Raw genomic sequence first — 21,426 nt, 5'->3', positions numbered from 1 at the left:
GATTCTCCAGGCAAGAATACTAGAGTAGGTTGCCATGCCCTCCTCCAGGAGATCTTACCCACCCAAGGATCGAATCTGCATCTCTTGCATCTCCTGAATTGGCAGGTGGGGTCTTTACCACTGAGCCACCTTGGAAGCCACATAAACTGTGGCTTTTAATTAAATTGCTCTTAATTAAATCAGTATTAAATTTGTTTATTAAATCTTGACAGGATGCACATTTTATTGATTAGCATAATATATTCCTATAGTAATATAGCTTTAGCAGTATTAGTAAAAGTCATTCAATCATGTCAACTCTTTACCACCCTATGGACTATAGCCTGCCAGGCTCCACTGTCCACGGAGGCAAGAATACTGAAGTGGGCAGCCATTCCCTTCACCAGGGGATCTTCCCCACCCGGGGATGAAAACCAGGTCTCCTGCATTGCAGGCAGATTCTTTACCATTTGAGCCACCAGGGAAGCCCAATATAGCTATAGCTAGTGTAAATGAACAAAAAATGTATAATGTAACCACAGAAATCCATATTGAAACTGGTCGCGACCCTCTGAGACCCTCCTGGGTACAAAAGCCCCTCCCTGTGCCCTGTTTCTTGTTCGCAGAAAAGGCTTTATAGTCTCCTAGAGGTTCCCTGAGTTCCAAAAAGCAGGAATCACCTTGGAAAACAAAGGCAAAAACAAGTAGGCAAGTGTTTTTTCACCCTATAAAACTCATTTAAGAGAGCAAAGACAAATGGAGTGAAACCTGATTTAAACGCGCAGAATTCCTTTCCAGCCTCCTCTCCCCTGCCCTGCACTGAGACGAAAGTCCAAGACACCAGGAAACCACCCAACAAGGCTTCCTTGCACACCGTCTGGCTCCCTCTCTCCAAGGGAACTAAACATTTGCTTTTGTCCAAACCCAAGGGCTAACGAGAGCTAGTAACAGCCAACAAACTTCACACAAAAGCGGCCTCCGCCACGCCTGGATATATCTGATGCTCGCTCTGGGTCAATGGGTAGCTTGGGTCCACGGGTGGCCTGTCCGCAGCAAGCTGATGATAAAATGAGAAAGGCGGTCCCTAAACCCGAGCTTCTGCACTTTACGCGCGCCCTGCTGGACATGATCGACCACCACCACCTCCTGAGGGAAACAAGCAAAACTCAGAGACCAGCAGCTCTAGCCCCACAAGCTCATCAAAGTGTCTTCAGGCCACCCGGCCTGAATCTGAAGCCGGGAATTGAGCCCGCCCATCCCCTCCCCGTGACCGCGTGGACTCCGGGGAGTCCCCAGCACCCAGCAGCTCCGAGGCCGCGCACGCGCCGTGGCGAGGGCGGGGCGGGGCGGGGGCGTGGGAGCCGCGCGGAAGGACCGTGCACAGTACCAGCTTGTCCATGGCGCTGCGCTCCGGTGCTCCGGGGGCGACACGCGACGGGTAGGGGCCCAGCCGGCCGGTGCTGGGCTCTGTTGCCCACCCCCCACCTCTGTCCCCAGCTCGCGCCGTTCCTAGGCGTCTGCTCGGGTTGCTTCTTGCTGGGCTAGGCCGGCTGTTTGTGGCTCACGTGGTTGCCATGGCGACGAGCTTTGCTCCGCCTGGACCAAGGTCCCTCCTCCCGTTCCCGGTGCTCCTCGGGAAGTCGAAGTCCCGAGGGCATCGAAGTCCAGAGTAGCTCTGGACTTCATTGCAGCGCTCCCGACACCGGTCCCAGCAGAGAGGAAATCCAGAGTTTTCGGCTTCCGAGCCCCAGATGCCGTGTTTTTGCTGCTTTCCATCAAATTTCTGTTGGCTCTCATCCGAAGGTTACCTCTGGCATCAGCCAAGTCCACTCATTTGGAATTTCTCTGCGGAGTTTTCTGTTTCTAGCTTCAGGAAAAAAAAAAAAAAAAATTTATTCAAAAGGAGACTTAGTATGTTTCCATTTTAATTTCACAGCTTCCCACAGCTTTGCCTTGTACTGTGGCTCCTTGTTGCTTCCTTATCAGGTACCTTCACAGCTGATTCTTTAGCCTAGAAATGGATTCTCTGGAAATGTTTAACCTGTATTTCCATCTCTGCAAATACTGTCCTCAATCAGTGGGGCTAGGACTGCCCGTTAGAAATATGTCTGACACATGTGTCAGTTTATACCTCTAGGAGCCATGTTTTTAAAAGTAAAAGGAATCAGGTGAAATTATTTTAGTAACATTTACCCCATAGCATTGTTACCGAGTCCAGCTTCACTCTGCTGACCACACAGAAGCCAATCCAGAGACCGATGAATCCAAGAGATGAGGTGTTCGGGCAAGGGATATGACTATTCAGACAGCCCATCCACTGACAGCTGACAGACAAGATGGCAGACTAACATCCCAAAATAACCCTCTTACCTGGGTCTGCCTGAAGATTCTTTTATGGATCAGAGACTGGGGAGAGGAGGTAAGGAAACAAAGCAAAGAGGCCTTTTAATCGGCAAGCCTCAGGCAGGAGGGTGTGTTAATTTCTTCTCTCCTGCCATCTACAGGTGGACAGGGTTCTGAAAAAAACGTACTTTAATAGGCAGAGGGGGAGGATTCTCTGAGGCAGACCCTTATGTATGATTATAATAACAAAAGCAATGACAAGCAAGTCAGTGTCAACAAGGTGTCAGGATTGACTTCTCTCTGCAACAGCATCACTGACTCAACGGACATGAATTTGAGCAAACTCCAGGAGATGGTGAAAGAGAGGATCCTGGCGTGATACGGTCCATTTGGTCACAAAGGATCAGACATGACTTAGCAACTCAACAACAACATCCAAAATATTTCAACATAGTATCAATATAACAGTTATTCATGAGATATTTTACATTCTTTTTATCATACTATATCCTCAATTTTTTTTTAATTGGCTTCACTGGATCTTGGTTGCTGTGTGTGGGCTTTCACTGGTTGAGGAGAGCTGAGGTTACTCTCCAGTTATGGTGCTCAGGCTTCTCATTGAGGTGGCTTCTCTTGTTTCAGTAGAGAAGGAAATGGCAACCCACTCCAGTATTCTTGCCTGGAGAATCCCATGGACAGAGGAGCCTGGTGGGCTGCCGTCTATGGGGTTGCACAGTGTCGGACACGACTGAAGTGACTTAGCAGCAGCAGCTCTTGTTTCAGAGCATGGGCTTTAGGGTGTTTGAACTTCAATAGCTGCAGCTCATGGTCTCAGTCCTTGTGGCGCAAGGGCTTAGTTGCCCAACTGCATGCGGGATCTTCCCAGACCAGGGATCGAACTGGTGTCCTGTGCATTGCAAGGTGGATTCTTAATCATTGCACTATCAGAGAAATCCCCATCCTTAAATTTTTATGTGTATTTTACACAGTGGGGCTTACCCAGTGACTCAGATGGTAAAAAATCTGCCTACAATGCAGGAGACCCATGTTCAATCCCTGAGTCAGAATGATCCGCTGAAGAAGGGAATGGCAACCCACTCCAGTATTCTTGTCTGGAGAATTCCATGAACAGAAGAGCCTGATGGGCTACAGTTCAGGGGATCTCAAAGAACTGGACATGACAGAGTGACTAACACTTTCACTTTTACACAAACAGTATCTTTCAAATCAGACCAGTCTCATTTCCAATGCTCACTAGCTAATGTGACTGGTGACTACTGTATTAAATAGTTCAGCTCTACTAGACTATAAACTCTAGGAAGACCCGCTCTGAACCTCCATGGAAAGAAGACTGCATGTGTTCATGGTAGCGGTGGTGGTGGTGTTCGCTCAGTGGTCTCATGGACCGCAGCTCTCCAGGCTCTTCTGTCCATGGGATTCTCCAGGCGAGAATACTGGAGTGGGTAGCCGTTCCCTTCTCCAGGGGATCTTTCTGACCCAGAGATTTAACCCAGGTCTCTCACACTGTGGGTAGATTCTTCAATGTCTGAGCCACTGGCAAAGCCCTGAATCTGCTCAAAAGGGCTACTAAATACTGATTAGCTCTTGAACAATTTTTCAAATTCTTACTAGAAAAAAATATCCTTAAGTAATGTAAACTTTAAACACTCTTCAGACACTAAGAAAATTAAATTGACTGGGGAGTTCTATCTTGTTTATTAATTACCGAATTTTATTTTTTTTAGAGCAGTTTTAGGTTCAAAGCGAAATTGAATGGAAAGAAACATTTTAACTGTCTGACTTTGTAGGCAAATTGTGTAACTTTGCCTGCAAAGGGCAGTCTCGGCCACATGATACCCTGTGCTGTTAGACTAAAGAGAGCTGTGACCTGGCGCTCAGAGCAGCTGGGTGCCACCTGCCCCTGCTCGCTCAGGGAGTGTCGTCATCCTGCTGCTCTTATTCGCATATTGTCAGATTTCATTATTTACTTAATAATCACCTTGATGAGTTTAAAACCGGGCCCTCAAGAAAAGTTCTTGAGGGAAATGAAAATTCAGCTTGGCCGGGAAAGACAGTCCAGGAAAAGAGGGTGTCCTTGGTGGGTAGTCTGAGAAGGGGAGAGGAGGGCTAGCACTCATCTAGGTCATGACTGTGGGATCATTAAACCTTTGTATCTTAAAAAAACTCTCTGAGCTTGCCCATTAACACTGTGTGCATGGTAAATCACTGTAGTCATGTCCAACTCTTTGTGATCCCCTGGACTGTAGCCCACCAGGCTCCTCTGTCCATGGGATTCTCCAGGCAAGAATCCTGGAGTGGGTTGCCATGCCCTCCTCCAGGGGATCTTCCCAACTGAGAGATCGAACCGCAGCTCTTCTGCCTCCTGCACTGGCAGATGGGTTTTTTACCACTAGCGCCACCTGGGAAGCCCAGACCATTAACACTATCGTCCCATATTACAGAGGAGACAGAGAGATGACGTAGCTTAGCCAGGGCCACAAAACCAGGGAGTCTGTGATCCCTGACAGCTTGGCTCTATCTGGTGTTTTGCCTCTGGACTATGCAGGCAGATCTCGGAGATATGGCAGATTCAATTCCAGACCACCACAATAAAGCGAATACTGCAATAAAATGAGTTACACAAACTTTTTTATTTCCCAGTGTATTAATATATAAAACTTTGTCTATGCCATACTGCGATATATTAAGTATGTGATAGCATTATGTCCAAACAATGTACATACTTTAGTTTAAAAAATATTTTATTACTTAATAAGAACCTACAGTATAGCACAGGGAACCCTACTCAGTGCTTAGTGGTAACCTAAATGGGAAGGAAATCTAAAAAAAAAAGGGATATATGTATAACTGATTCACTTCGGTGGGCAGCAGAAGCTAACACAACATCGTAAAGCAACTGGATTACAAAAAAAATAAAAAATATACCTTGAACACTTTAAAATGTCTTATTCCTAAAATATACTAACCCTCTTCAGAACCTTCAGCCAGTTGCGATCTTTTTGCAAAAGTAATACCAAAGATCACTGGTCATCACCATAACAAAGAGATTCATCCTTGGTGCTTCTGTTTCCCAGCACACAGTAGTTCCTCAAAACACCTTGATTTTAAGAAGAAAATGCTCTTGATTTTAAGAAGACCTATAGGATTTCCCAGATGGCACCACAGGTAAAGAATCCTCCTGCCAATGCAGGAGACGCAAGAGACACGTCTTGGGTCAGGAAGATCACCTAGAATAGGAAATGGCAATCCACTCCAGGATTCTTGCCTGGAAAATCCCATGGACAGAGGAGCCTGGTGGGCTACAGTCCATGGGGTCACAAGAGTCAGACACAACTGAGCATGCATGTATAAGAAATGAACACATGATGATTTATTTATTGTCCACGCACATAGAGTCAAAGACAAATACTAATTACAAAGAGTCATGAATTTTCTGACTGACAATAAAAAAGGTAGATTATGATTACATTTGATGGAAAAGATTATCACTGTATGGAGAAGAAAACAAAAACGGACTTGCCAGAAGTCACATAGCTTTGTATTGGCTGAAATAGGACTAGAAACCACGTCTTTCTTTGTACTATGTTTTATCATCTATTTCAAGAATTAAAAATTATAGTTTTTCCCCTCCACATCTGATTTTCAAAATCACAATGTTTCTCAATGTTTTTGTCAGCAATGTAGCATTCCACAAAATTGATTGTATCTGCCTGTCACTAAAATGTTATAATGGTAATATCTAATTTCAGAAACATTGATTACTAGGTAGAATTTTGTTAATCATTTTACTTCCATAATCTGGAGGGGGAGTTTTTGTTGCTGGTCACAAACTGTGGGTTAGCAAGCATCACTAGCCAGTGAAGGAATGATAAGTTTATGAATCAATATTGAGAGGAATTATAAAACTTGGCAATGAAAGAAGTCACTGTTGGCTGCCTAACCCACACATTTTTCAGTCTCATTAATAAGAATGAGATTGACCAAGAAGTGTCTACTTCCCCTGTATATGCAGGAAATGGCAAATATTTCCCAGGATCCCTTGTAGTTACAGATGGCTATGTGACATGTTTCTGGCTGATAAGCCATAAATGGCAGGTTCCTAGGAAAGCCTCTGCTTTCCTCAGAAAGAGATTCAGAAGTTCCCTTCATACCTGCCTGCAGCTAGAATGCAACCACAATGCCTAGAGCTATTGCAAGCAGCTACATTATGACAATACTTTGGCCACCTGACGCGAAGAGCTGACTCATTTGAAAAGACCCCGATGCTGGGAAAGATTGAGGCCAGGAGGAGAAGGGGATGACAGAGGATGAGATGGTTGGATGGCATCACCAACTCAATGGACATGAGTTTGGGTGGACTCCGGGAGTTGGTGATGGACAGGGAGGCCTGGCTTGCTGTGATTCATGGGGTTTCAAGGAGTTGGACACGACTGAGTGACCGAACTGAACTAAACATTATGACAGTCTTGATCAGTTAGAGCTACTATAAAGAAGTAACATAGAGTGACTCAATAGCTTATAAACAACATAAACATTTCTTATAGTTCTAGGGACTGGAAGTCCAGCTCAGCCTCGTCTGATCTAGTCAACCCACTGGCCTCTTCTTATAAGGGTGCTAACTCCATTTATAAGGGCTCCACTCTCATGGTCTAATTCCCTCCCAAAGGCCTCACCTTATTTGGATTAGGGTTTCAACACGTGAAATTTGGAGGGATACAAATATCCAGTTCATTATAATGATCATGAGGGAAAAGTCCTTTGAATTACAAAAACGATAGCTTTAATTAATGTCTTTGAGTCTGAACCAACAATGGCAACTGCCATTGTTAAATGGAACATTAAACTCCTCTATTTGTTTAAGACTTTGCAGATGGTGTTTTCTCTTCCCAGCAACTGAAAGTATTCCTAAGTGATATGGAAGCTGCCAATCATTAGATTTTTTGCAGGTTGATTTTACAAACATGTGTTATACACTAGAACATGGTAAACTAGAGGTAACTTTCACCACTGTCCCCACCTGAGGCGAAGAGGAGTGGCAGGGGTCAAACAATCCATGAATAAAATCTCTAGGCTGGTTTTGTTCAGATCCACCCAAGCGCAGATGATGGGTGGGCAAGCAGCCTCTCTTCTTCTCCATAACCACCAGCATCTCCAGGTTTTGCAGGTAGGGACAAAAAGGGCTTATAAATGCCTTTGGATGCTGAAGCATGGATGTCACCCCTTTGGGTAAGATAAGCCAACCAAAGCCTCCAGGCACAGGTGGGCATCAGTCCTGTTGGAAGTCGAGCAGGTGCCTGGAGATCAGCCATTCTTGGGATGCTTTCATTGGATGGTAATAAGAAGGTCTGCAGACCTGGCTCCTCTCCACAGGCATCGTTCAGAGATGCTTCTTTAAGGATGGGTGTTGGCCAAGTCACTCCGTGCAGATTCCCTTTTCCTCTCTGGTCCTCCACGTTCCATGAGGCCCTAGAGTACCATCTTCAGGTGCCCTCCAGCCACAAGGCTGCTCCACCTGCTCCTCCCAGTCTCATCCAGCTCTGCTCCCCTTGCTGGTAACAGCCAGGCGCTCCATTATGACAACTCTATGGAGTCTAGGCTGCCACGGTCCTGCTGATTTCCACGGAGAGGTGGTGCCCAAAGGCACTGTAGTGGACGATTGTCCTCTTTGACCCCTATTCAAATCCTTTCCCTGTGTTTGGAGAACTTCCCACCAAGCAGAGGTCTCCTTCCCATACAGAAACCAAAGGTACCAAATATTCTGCCAACCTCCTTACCCCAGGGCACCAGCTTGTGACCCAGGCATGGTCAATGGATTGCACCAACCTTGGACATGAACCAGGAGCAAATGACCTAAAAATGCGGGACAGTGGAGAATGCATTCTGGTGGAGAGTGTCAGCAACAACACTGCTTGAATTTCCTAGGCAGCTGTGGAGGCTGAGCAGGGGTGGGGGTGTTTGGCGGTGGGGGGGGCCTAGGCAGAGCAGCCAGCAGTCAGTTAGGGGGGTCACCAGATCCTCAACAGTCTGCTTTAAGGCAGGTGTCTGACCGGTTCTTGGGTGCTGCTGGGAGATACTGCTGGCCGTTTTCCAAGCATCTCTGTACAGCGATCTCCGCTCATCTGAGTTGCCCATTGCCCTTTCAATACATTCTTTTTTTTTTTTTTGCTTCAATCCACTGTAGTAAATTTCTGTTGTTTGTGATTGAGACTGGTGATTTCAACAGAAACACATTCCATACTGCCCTATCCTCTTAACAACATGAACCCGAGGCTATTGTGTGTTTGATGGATGGTATTCAAATCTGGAAATACTAATGAGTAGAAGAATAATGGAAGCAAGGGAGAGGGTTAAAGTAGCCTAGAAAACATAATGGTCTCAGATTTGGGGGGCTAATTTTAATGGCAAAACCCACTACAATATTGTAAAGTAATTAGCCCCCAATTAAAATAAATAAATTTATTTACAAAAAAAAAAAAAAAAGAAGTTCTTCAAAGGGAGTTTCTTCCTAGAGAATGGGGGGTCAGTTAGCAATTTCCTAACCTTCTTTACCGATTTCAAAGGTAGCAGTCAGAGTTCCTACCAGAGAAACTGAACCAGTAGAATACACACTATATAAACACATGCATACACCCATGCACATACACACATACATGCAAACTATATACACTGTACATATAAAGAGCTATTTCAAGGACTTGGTTTCCACAGTTGTGAGGTCTGGCAGGCCTAAAATCCTTGCTGCTGCTGCTGCTGCTAAGTCACTTCAGTCGTGTCCGCCTCTGTGCAACCCCATAGACGGCAGCCCACCAGGCTCTGCCGTCCCTGGGATTCTCCAGGCAAGAACACTGGAGTGGGTTGCCATTTTCTTCTCCAGTGCATGAAAGTGAAAAGTGAAAGTGAAGTCGCTCAGTCGAGTCTGACTCTTAGCGACCCCATAGACTGCAGCCTACCAGGCTCCTCCATCCCTGGAAAATCCTTAGGGCTCTAAAGACCTTTCAACAATTACCAGTTGCTCAACAGCTCCCCCATACAAAACAAACATGAGAGAGATGTATTTTGCTGTAATTATTTGCAACATTTGAATGGTCCAAATACTTTTATAATTAAAACTTAGACTTTCCACTAAAAATCTTGTAACAGGGAAAGCTAAACACACAGGGCTGAATGCCGTTTTTTTTTAATCCAAGAAAACATAAAATTGTCACAGAAGGATTCAACTAAAGAGGTAAGCAATGAAAAAGAAACAGAAAAGAATTTTCCATTGTATTTTATATTTATAGAATCATGGTTCACCAAATGATTCACCTCTTCTGTCTAAAGAGGGAGAAAGTTTTACCCACAAAACCAGTAGACAGGACCTCAATATCTAATGGTGAAATGTAACAAGTAACTTGGAGTGTGCCATTATGATGTGTTAAATGCTAATATATATTAAATGTATAGTAAAGCTACAGTGTTGCATGCTGTAGTCCATGGAGTTGCAGAGAGTTGGACATGACTGAGTGACTGAACTGAGCTGAACTGAAAGCTACTTTGATTTCTTGCCAAGGTGCAATGTTCTGATAAAATAATAGCACTTTATATAAAGGTTTTACATTTTAACCAAAACAATATTTTCCACCTACATCTGAATATAGCAAATTTGTCACTTAAATGTCTAAAAAATTAATGATGAAAAATAAAAATGGTATAAATGCATGAATAATTCCTTGTTATTTAAATTGCCTTTGCGTGCGTGCTAAGTCGCTTCAGTCATGTTTGACTCTTTGTGACCCCACAGACTACAACCCGCCAGGCTCCTCTGTTGGTGGGGTTCTCCAGGCAAGAATACTGGAGTGGGGTGCCATTCCCTTCTCCAGGGGATCTTCCCGACCCAGGGATCAAACCCTCATCTCTTACATCTCCTGCATTGGCAGGTGGGTTGTTTACCACTAGTGCCACTTGGGAAGCCCAAAATTGCCTTTAAATTGTGTATTTTAGTTTGAGCCTTTGGGCATGGCTTCAGACTATCAAAAACAAGTAAAATAACCTATCAAAGAAACAGTTGCATTCTGGTATTTGGGTGACCTCATTGATAATTTTTAATATTGAAGGATTAAAGCAATTTCTTAGCCAAATTGAAAAGAGCATGTGTCAAAGTTTTATTTCAAATTTTCCACAAGAGAAGAGCCGGCCAATTCAAAGATATCCCTTCTGTTAGAGATATTTATGGAAAAGAAAAAAAAAGTGGCTGTTAAGAAAAATCTTTCAAAACTTGGAAATAAGAAAGAAGCTTGTGTGACTTTTCAGTGTTAGAGTGGAAAATCATTTAATACCTGCACCCCCCCCCAAGGTTTATTTAATCCTTCAGAAGAATGTACCTATTTCAGAATTATTACCATTAATTAGAGAGCAGAATGAAGCTGAAAGTTAACTAGTAGATTCCTATTATTCCTGTAATAATTACATAAATATTACATTCCTGTAAAAATAAAATGATTTCTGTCTGTGAGAAAAAAATAATCACAAAAGTTATAATACCATTTTATTGTCATGAGTGCGAAGTCACTTCAGTCACATCCAGCTCTTTGCGACCCTATGGACTGTAGCCTGCCAAGCTCCTCAGTCCATGGGATTCTCCAGGCAAGAATACTGGAGTGGGATTCTGTGGGAGAAGGCGAGGGTGGGATGTTTCGAGAGAACAGCACCGAAACATGTATATTATCAAGGGTGAAACAGATCACCAGCCCAGGCTGGATGCATGAGACAAGTGCTCGGGCCTGGTGCACTGGGAAGACCCAGAGGGATCGAGTAGAGAGGGAGGTGGGAGGGGGGATCGGGATGGGGAATACATGTAAATCCATGGCTGATTCATGTCAATGTATGACAAAAACCACTACAATATTGTAAAGTAATTAGCCTCCAACTAATAAAAATAAATGAAAAAAAAAAAAAGAATACCGGAGTGGGTTGCCATTCCCTCCTCCAGAGGATCTTTCTGAACCAGCAATCAAACCTGAGTCTCTCATGTCTCCTGCATTGGCAGGCAGGTCCCTTAGCACTAGCACCACCTGAGAAACCACTTTAGTGTTATATAGGACATTAACTGGGCTTCCCTGGTAGCTCAGCTGATAAAGAATCCACCTGCAATTCAGGAGACCCCAGTTCGATTCCTGGGTCAGGAAGATCCCCTGGAGAAGGGATAAGCTACCCACTCCAGTATTCTTGGGCTTCCCTGGTGACTCAGGTGGTAAAGAATCTGCCTGCAACGCAGGAGACCCTGGTTTGATTCCTGGGTTGGGAAGATTCCCTGGAGGAGGGAATGGCAACCCACTCCAGTATTCTTGCCTGGAGAATCCCAGTGGACAGAGGAGTCTGACAGGTTGCAGTCCATGGGGTTGCAAAGAGTCGGACACAACTGAAAGATTAAACATGCACGCAAGGACATTAACTAGTCTTGCGTTCTTAAGTAAGCATCCTTCCATTGATGGTATTCAGTATTTACCATAATTTTTAAGCTACCGGGATCTCTCATTAACATGTTAAATAAAACTTTTGACACATTTGTCAAATATAAGCATGTGTTTTATATTTATACTTATACAAATATAAGTATGCTTTTAGATGTTTGTAGTTATACTTTGATATGATACAATATAAAATACGCCTGGCGACCTCAGACTTTTAAAAACACAGATAGTCAGTTGGGTGGGGATGTAGGTATATAACTTTTCAAAATTAGAAAATTGCTCAGAAATGTTAATTATCTCACAGGAGTTCCAAATAGTTTGCAAAAAAAAAAAAAACTGTGTGTACCAGATCTTGTTTGGGACAGTTTTCTTTCTCAGTTGCCATTTTTAATTTGGAAAACAGAAATAACCATAGAATTACATTCCTCCATAGGATTATACTGGGAGAGGAATATCAGGAAGAAAAATGCTGGTGAGTTCTTAGAACTGGGCATGTAAAAAATTTCTCCTGCCGGTAAAGAGGACACTTGATCACATGCCTCTGACATACTTCATAGTCTGTATTCTCCTTTCTGAAAACTCCAGCCGTAAAGGGAAAGTGCAATTCAAAATGTCTCATCTTTGTCAAGTTGTTTTGATGAAAATAACAGAAACCCATTCAAATGGGTTTAAGCAAAGAGGAGGAAGGCAAAAAGAGAAGGGGGCAGTAGAGGATGAGATTGTCAGATAGCATCACCGACTCAATGGACTTGAGTTTGAGCAAACTCCAGGAGACAGTGAAGGACAGAGGAACCTGGCGTGTTGCGGTCCACGAGGTCACAAAGAGTTGAACACAACTGAGTGACTGAATAACAACAGGAGGTACGAGGCAGTACAGGGGTATCTCAGTAGCCCAGAGCAGGATGAAAGCAGCTAGCAGGCAACTCCATCCCCTTAGTGGGACCTGCTCCCTAGCTCCTGCCTCTCTCGATGGCTCTCCCTGAAGAGCTTGGCCTCTCCGTGGACATGGCAGGAGGTTACCCCCCCAAGACACCCCAGTTTACAAGTCCGTACTTCAAGCACCCAGCAGAGAGAAGACAGACAAGCATACTTTAACCCTGACTCCTGGAGAGAGAGTTCAGTTCAGTCGATCAGTCGTGTCAGACTCTTTGTGGCCCCATGGATGCACGCCACGACTCCCTGTCCATCACCAACTCCTGGAGATCTTGGCTCTAATCCCCACTCTGATCCAATCAGCTCTGGCCGGTGGAGCTGACAAGACTAGGGACCTGAAGGAAGAGGAGCCTGGGGATGAGACAGGCTGGAACCTGGGGACTAGGGCAGCGCTGCAGTGCTGGGCCTGGACTCACGTCTCCTCCAACAACAAAATACAAAGACACTATATGGGACTAAAAAAAACTGCGTGCCTGTGCAGTGGGGGCAAGTTTTGGACAACAGATACAAAAAGACCAAAAAACCCAACTGCCACTTCTGACGGAGCATGCAGCAAAAACAGGGTGTTGCTAGCCAACGCGGGGACTGAGCCTGCACTCACCGCCACCAGCTCAGCTCCGTTCAGTCGCTCAGACTCTTTGCAACCCCCTGGACTGCAGCACACCGGGCCTCCCTGTCCATCAGCAACTGCCAGAGTTTACTCAAACTCACGTCCGTCGAGTCAGTGATGCCATCCGACCATCTCATCTTCTGTCGTCCTCTTCTCCTGCCTTCAATCTTTCCCAGCATCAGAATCTTTTCCAATGAGTCGGTTCTTCGAATCAGGTGGTCAAAGGATCGGAGTTTCAGCTTCCGCATCAGTCCTTCCAATGAATACTCAGGACTGATTTCCCTTAGGATGGATCACCACCACCAGAGGGGTGGACAAACCACCTAAGCCACCCCTCTGGCCCGACCCCTGGACACAACCCTACCCTCACCCCATAAAAGGAACAAGCTTGGCCCCCTCACCTGTTCCCCTTCTCCAGGAACAAGCAAGCAAGGGAACCTATTTATTCTCGCTCCTAGGGGCCCCAGTAAAGCCTTGCCTGAATTTCTTTTAATCGTTTTATTTATTTATTTTTGGCTGTGGTGGGTCTTCGTGGCTGTGCGGGCTTTTCTCTAGTTTGAGTGAGCAGAGGCTACTCTTCATTGCGGTGCGTAAGCTTCTCATTTTGGGGGCTTCTCTTGTTCCTAAGCATGGGCTCTATGATGCTCAGGCTCAGTAGCTGCAGCTCCCGGGCTCTAGAGCACAAGGTCAATAGTTGTGGTATAGCTTATTTGCTCCGTGCTTTGTGGGATCCTCCCGGACCAGGGATCTAACCCATGTCTCCTGCGCTGGCAGGCATCTTCTCTACCATTAAGCCACCAGGGAAGCCCTGCCTGAATTTCTGTTCTGGCCTCTGATCAATTGCTATTGATTGAGGAAGGCCAAGAACTCTGGTTGGCATCAATCTCACACCATTCCAATTCCATTTATTTCTTCATTCATTCACTAATCAAACGTGTTGTGAATACTGGCCATATGCCAGGAGCTTTGCTAACAAAAGGAGAATAAGACACAATCTCTACTCTGTTTTTATAGCCAAATGAAAGTCCATTATATTTCTTGAACAAATAAAAAACATTTCAGTTCAAGGAATATGTCTGTTCTCCTTAACAACCAAACATACTGAAACTTGCAAGGTCTCTCAAGGATCTTGGATGTGACCAGTGCAGACTGACCCACAGTTAGGCTGTCATCCCCTTCTTTGTGCCAGGACTCCTAGATGAAAATAATTGAGGTCAGTCTGGATAGAAAAACTTTTTTTAAGTAATTTAATTTCAGAATTGGGCTTTAAGAGAAGGGCTTAAGGGACTTCCCTGGTGGTCCAATGACTAAGCTGCCAATGCAGGGGGCCTGGGTTTGATCCCAGGTCAGAGAACTAGATCCTATATGCTGCAACTGAAGATCCTTCATGCTGCAACTAAGACAAGCAAAAAACTATACGTAAATATTTCTTTTAAAAAAAAAGAGAGAGTGAGAAAGGCTTAGTGAAGTGAAAGTTACTCAGTCATGTCTGACTTTTTTCGACCCCATGGACTGTAACCTGCCAGGCTTCCCTGTCCATGGAATTTTCCAGGCAAGGATACTGGAGTGGGTAGCCCTTCCCTTCTCCAGGGGATTTTCCCAACCCAGGGTGGGGGCCTCCCACATTGCAAGTGGATTCTTTATCATCTGAGTCACCAGGGAAGCCAGAGAAAGGCTTAGGTAGGAGATAAAGAATTAAATACTTGATATTTTACCTTAATGTAATTTTTAAAACTTAAATGACTCATTTTATGCCACTTAACATTACTACCATTGAGACAACCGCTGTTCATTCTTTTAAATTGTACTTACCAGGAGAAGAATGATGTGATAAGATCTTGAGGAATCCCTGTTCCTTCTCAGGGGACCCTACAGATCCAACGGGTTTAGGGAAACATGAGAAAAGACCACTTCAAGCCTCTAAACATACAAAGTCTCATAATTCAGACTTCACAAAATTGGACATTTGTGATAACACACGCAAGGGCTGGGCTTGCGTGTCTTATCATTATTTATAAAGAAGGGCTTTACTGAGTAAATGGTGTATACGAAATTTATTTGAGGGGGACAAAATATAGCCTGTTGAATCCTTCTGTAAGTAATCACAGTTTTCAAATATTTGGACGTGCTCCAGGGAACTGCTTGTTTATAAATCATTGATACATTAATTGGAAACCATTTTTATATATTCATCAAATCTGATTACCTAGGCAATGTTTTGCTATCCTGGGCCTAATTGCTGTGTATATTTAAAAGTAATAAACACTGAATGAATGGGGCCCAGGACAGGCTGTTCCCAAATATGCCAAAGTGGAATATTGATTATTTTGAATTAAAATTACTTGAGAAACAGCTGGTACAAGGACACTCTGACCCTCCTCTCTGTCCCCATGCAAGCAGGAAGTTAATCTGCCGTGTGAAAGTCCCCTCCCTGTACCAAGAGATGGGGAGGCCCTCTTACCACCAGAGAGAGGGAACTCAGGGCCAAGAAAGCTGTGTAAACAAATTCTGCTTAATTTCTCCACTAATTAAGCAAACCTGGGTTTCTTTGTCTTGTCAGCTCTTCATAAATTTATTCTTGGTTTAAAAAGTATAAAAGCTGCCTGCTTCCCTAAACTATGAGACCTCTGTACATAAGTAATTAGTTTTCTTTTTTTCCTTCTGTTATTAGGTCTTGTGTCAATTTAATTATTAGACTAGCCAAAAGAACCAAAAGGGTAGGGGAAAAAAAATTTTTTACAAGATATCTCAAAAGCAATTAAAGTGAATGAATGTTTCAGCAGAAATTCTCTAAATGACAGAATCACCCCAAAAATACAATAAAATACTTCCCACTTGCTAACTCCTACCTTGCCTTTAGGACAGATTTCAGAAAGTTCAATTTGAGCAACCAAGATCTTGGTTAGGCTTCTAGGAGGCTTCATAAGGCAGGTGACGTTCTCAGTTTAAGCAGCTGAAAGAAAAAAAATGGGTGAGGCAAACAGGAGGAAATGCACGAAACTCCATTCTGTTTCCTCCTCACCCAATCTTTCCTTGCTACTGTTTGAAGAAGGTGGCTAATTTTTTTTTCCTTTTTAAATTTATCCTTATTCATTTTATTTTTATTCTTTGCTGTCCTAAGTACATTCTCACTTCAAAATTTTTTCCAAGTATCTATTTATCAAATGAAGCCAGTTTTGAGGAAAAAATTCATTGCCAGAGAGTAAACACACAATGCCCTTTCTAGTTTTCATTTTTCCAAAACATTCACTTAATTTTCTCTAAATCATTATAGACGTGGTTGTGTATATTTTACAACATGAATCATAAATAGAGTCAAAATCCTGGGAAAGGTGTAGACCTGCTTCAAGTTCAATAAAAGAACATCCATCCTTACAGTCATTCTAGAAATGAATCATTATCAAAATAAATAGTTCTTTTCAAAATTAGCTTTCATTAAATGGATTTTTTAAGAGCTTTCAGTTCTAAGAAACCTGTTTTTGTGTCCACCAATAACAATTTCACTAATAACAAGTGGTACATATCCCTTAAACTGTGGCGAGACCTATTTCCTGAATTCCATGGGCAGAAGGTACTAGAATATATACACGGGTCTCAATTTACTAGAGCACGGTTCCAGTTGGCTTAAAAGGCTGTGGCACAACTGTTAATAGGGGATGTAACAATGAGGGTTAATGTTCAAGCTGTTTTGAGTGAGCATATTTTAACAAGATGTGATTTAAAATTCTGAGAAGCACAGATGGTTGGTCGAGTGCAAGAACTGTGATGGATGGAAGATCACATATGAGTGCTGAGCCCAATTATAAACATCAAATATCCCTTGGATTAGCGTTCACTATCATGTTGTTATGGTTTTCCTGCAACAAGAAGTTAATGGATGATGACATTACAGTTCAACCAGACATCAGTCTATTTTGTGAACGAGTCATCTTCTCCATCTTTTGGCAGAATTTAATAGCAAAGGGTGTGAGAAGTTGAGTAGCATCTCCCCACTCATTCTAGAGCAGTAGTCCCCAGTGTTTTTGGCACCAGGGACTGATTTTGTGGAAGACAATTTTTCCACAGTCTGGGGACTGTCAGGGGGTTGCTTGGGGATGATTCAAATGCATTACATTTATCGTGCACTTTATATTTATTATTATCACATCAGCTCCACCTCAGATCATGGGGCATTAGATCTGGGAGCTTGGGGATCCCTGTTCTAGAGGATCTTTCCAAGATCTTTTGTGATAATGTGTTTCTAATAAGAAAAAGATCTTTATAATAAGAATATAATAAGATCTTTATAAAATATAATTATAAAGATATAATTTTTATATCTTTATAACTTTATAATACATAATATATAAAAATACAATAAGATCTTTGTAACAAGACATGTATATTTGTTCTTCAGTCCTAAAATTCTTGATATTCCCTGTTCTGAGAGAGATAAAGGTATCTTTTGCTATGTTAACAAGGTAACTTTTGGAAAACACCTGAGGATGAGAGTTGGTTGCTAGGAGAACTAATTAACTGACTGAGGGGTGGAGTTTCTAGTCCCATCCCTGCTGACCTCCAGGGTGGGAAAGGGGCTGGTGGCTGAGCTCAATACCAACAACCTATGTTTTCATCAATCATGCCTATATACTGAAGCCTCCCTAAAACCCCAAAAGGACAGGGTTCAGAGAGCTTCTGGTTGGTGAACACATGGAGATGTGGGGAGAGTAGCATGCCTCCCAGAGGGAGTATGAAACTCCTTGCCGTTTCCCTGTAACTTGCCCTAGGCATCGCTTCCATCTAGCTACCCTGCGTTACAGCCTTTTATAATAAGCTGGTAATCTAGTAAGTAAAATGTTTCTCTAAATTCTGTGAGCTGCTCTAGCAAATTAATTGAACCCCAGAGGGGAGTCAATAGAACCTCCGATCTGTAGTCTATAACCCATGGGTCTGTAGCACCAATGACAAGCTTGATTTTCCAGTGTCATCTGAAGTGAGGATAGGGGGCAGACTTGTGGACCGAGTCCTTAACTTGTGGGATCTGACACTATCTCCAGGTAGAGCGTCACAGGCATGTGCATGCTTAGTCACTCGATTGTGTCCGACTCTGCGACACCATGGACTACAGCCTGCCAGGCTCCTCTGTCCATGGAGATTCTCCAGGGAAGAATACTGGAGCAGGTTGCCATAGTTGAGTTGAATTGTAGGACATCCGGCTGGTGTCAGAGAACTGCTTACTGATGGGAACTGGAGTTAGAATCCATAGTCCCTTTCATATTCAGCTCTGGTAATATGATAATTAGTCAAATATTTAAGCCTTAGCCATTCCTTGCAGTGGGTTTCCCAGTTACCTTGTCTGATTTCTGGACATTCAACTTCCTTTCTATATCTTGTCTGTTACACTCTCTGAAAGTGAAAGTAGTTATAACCCGCAAGAGGGTTTTGCCCTTCCCAGATCTTGAAATCACTAGAAGGAAGACTACAGGGAGTCCCAGGCTGAAACGTAACATCAGGGCTACCTGGGCTTGACTCTTGTTCTGGATACTGGGCTTTTCCTCCACTCCACTGAGTGCCTTTTCTTGTTTTGTGAATTCCCTCCCCCACAAAGGATCCTTCCTTGCTCCTTCAGGCACTTCAGGACCTAGGCCCCTATGCATTCACATGGAATAAACTTGGAACCACACATCAGTTTGTGGGTATGTGTGTGAGCCTATGGATGCAAGAAAAAAAGAATTTACTGTTAAAATTCTTTCTTCTGTTTCCTGGTTTCTGGGAGATGCCTCTCTTCTAAACAGAATAATGTGTTAATCCCTGACTCCTCTTTGATATAGTTCAGTATTTTTGACACTTATTATATACCAGGAACTAAAATATGGAGACAATGAAATACAAGACAAGTAAGGTAAATATGGCCCATACTCTCAAAAACCCTCCAACCAATAAATATAATGTAGTGAAACCCTTAAATAATAGAAGCACTTATGTGCAATGTATAGACATTAAGGGAAAGTAGTAAGAGAAGAATATTTGAAATGGTAAGTAGTTCTGAACAGGTCTAAGTAACCATGGGTAAACATGATTGAATATGTCTATGGAGGAGGATATAAATTAGTGTAGATAGGTGGGCAGTATGCAGTGTACAAGTTGAATCTATGGGTCTGATTTTTCTTTAACTCTATTTCTTGCTAAAATGACTTGAAATCACATGGCATTAAATAATTATGCAATAAATGAATAAGCACATAAACAAAATAGTCAGTCTTCGTATTTTATAAGCACATAGGATACTCGTTCCCCCATTTTAAGTTCATTTACTGGAATAACCTTCCACTCTTGAGTTCTTCTTCAGTGACCTAGGCACAGAGATTTTGGTTTCCAGTGTCCTCAAAAGGTAAACAGAAATTACTTTACTTGAATTAAAATAAGGAGAATCATTTCGTTCTCTGCCTATCTAGATCCTCCTCGTCCCTCTGAGTGATGCACCCATCATTCTTTGCTTTCTGTACATCACCAGTTTCTGAACTTCTAACGCCATACTGCCTGGGCTCTCATTTGGCCACTTTCTTCTGGTCTCCTTAACAAGACTATAAAATCATGGAAAACAACATTTTGTCCTCATGTTTTCTGCATTGACATCTCTCCAGAAATGTGAAGAGGTAAGAAGATAAAGAGACAAAGGCAACACATGAAAAGATGCTCAACATCAATAAGTCATTAGTGAAATGCAAATCAAAACCACAACGAGGTAGCACTTCACACTAGGATGGCTAAAATTAAAAAGACAGACAATAACAAGTGTTGGTAAGGATGTGGAGGTATTCAAACCCCCATTCATTGCTGAAAGGAATGTCAAATGGTCCAGTCATTTTGGCGAACTGTCTGATAGTTCTTCAAAATGCTAAACACAGGCTTATCAGATGACTCGACTATTCTATTCCTAAGTACAAACGCAAGAGAATGAAAACGTGTGTTAAAACAAAAACCTGGACACAAATATTCATAACAGCATTATCCAAAATAGCCAAAAGGGGAAATAACCTAAATTGCTGAATAATATTCTATTACCTAGAAATACCATATTATTCATCCAACTGATGAATGAATAAACAAAATGTGATATATCTATACAATGAAATATTATTTGACAATAAAAGGGAATGAGGTGCTGATACATGCTAGAATGTGGATGAGTCCTAAAAATATAATGGTAGTGCAAGAAGGAAGTCACATATTGTAGACATTAGAAGACCACATGTTGTATAATTCCATTTATGTGAAATGTCCAAAATAGGCAAATCCATACCACAGAGACAGAGAGTAGATTAGTGGTTACCTTAGGTCAGGGAGGAGTGGGGAAATGGTGAAAGATTCCTAACAGGGAGAGGTTTCTTTCTAGGGTGTTGAAAATATTCTAAAGTTAGATCGTGGTGATGGCCACACAATTCATGAAAATACTAAAAATCACTGAACTGTATACTTAACTTTTTTAACTATATTTTATATGGGTGAATTTCATATTATATGAAATATAGATACCAATAAAGCTATAAAGAAAGAAAAGGAAACACTTCATGTGACTTCAGAAGTCACATGAAGAATACTACTCCCCATAATAACCTCATAAAGAGCAGCATTTTCTAAAGGTAGCAAATTTCCTTGTTTCATCCACTCTGAGATTTATTAGCAGAATCTTGAATTTGATAGATCCAGAGGAACTACTAAGTTCATAAAAGTATTCATCACAACACATATGGATTTGGTGAAAATGAGTAAATTCAGTCCACGGAGTGAAAACTAAATGTAGTTTACAATATTCTTGACTTAGGGATAATTATATGTTACAGTAAACAGTAATGATATAGAGTAGGAGGAAATGAACTTCAAGTTAGTAATTTCTGACTTCCCCTACTTGGAGCAATGTGAGGCTAAGAAAATATTTTCTGTGCTGGCCCCTGTCTATGCTGGTCCTAGTGGGTGCTTCTGTGAATCCCATGGTGCTCTTGCCTTGATCTGGTCAGTTCTCAGATGTCACTATCTCACTGCAGAACCTCTATTATTTGCAGAAATTTCTTAACCTCTGCTCAATCTATACTTAATTCTCTAGGACTTGAT

General features: G+C 42.6%; 1 protein-coding gene across 1 annotated transcript in view; it reads right to left on the bottom strand.

The window, feature by feature from the left end:
- DNAH5 (dynein axonemal heavy chain 5) overlaps window positions 1-1,525 on the bottom strand; it is a 324,549-nt gene extending 323,024 nt beyond the window's left edge. Inside the window, exon 1 of the mRNA XM_043887792.1 lies at window positions 1,367-1,525. Within this exon, the coding sequence (XP_043743727.1) occupies window positions 1,367-1,378 (12 nt within the window). The 5' untranslated portion in view covers window positions 1,379-1,525. The remainder of the gene's footprint in view (window positions 1-1,366) is intronic.
- Window positions 1,526-21,426: the final 19,901 nt, after the last annotated feature.

The sequence above is a fragment of the Cervus elaphus genome, chromosome 25, assembly GCF_910594005.1.
Source record: "Cervus elaphus chromosome 25, mCerEla1.1, whole genome shotgun sequence".
Classification (NCBI taxonomy): domain Eukaryota; kingdom Metazoa; phylum Chordata; class Mammalia; order Artiodactyla; family Cervidae; genus Cervus; species Cervus elaphus.
The sequence above is the reverse complement of the archived record's forward strand: the minus strand, read 5'-3'. Positions and strand labels throughout refer to the sequence as shown.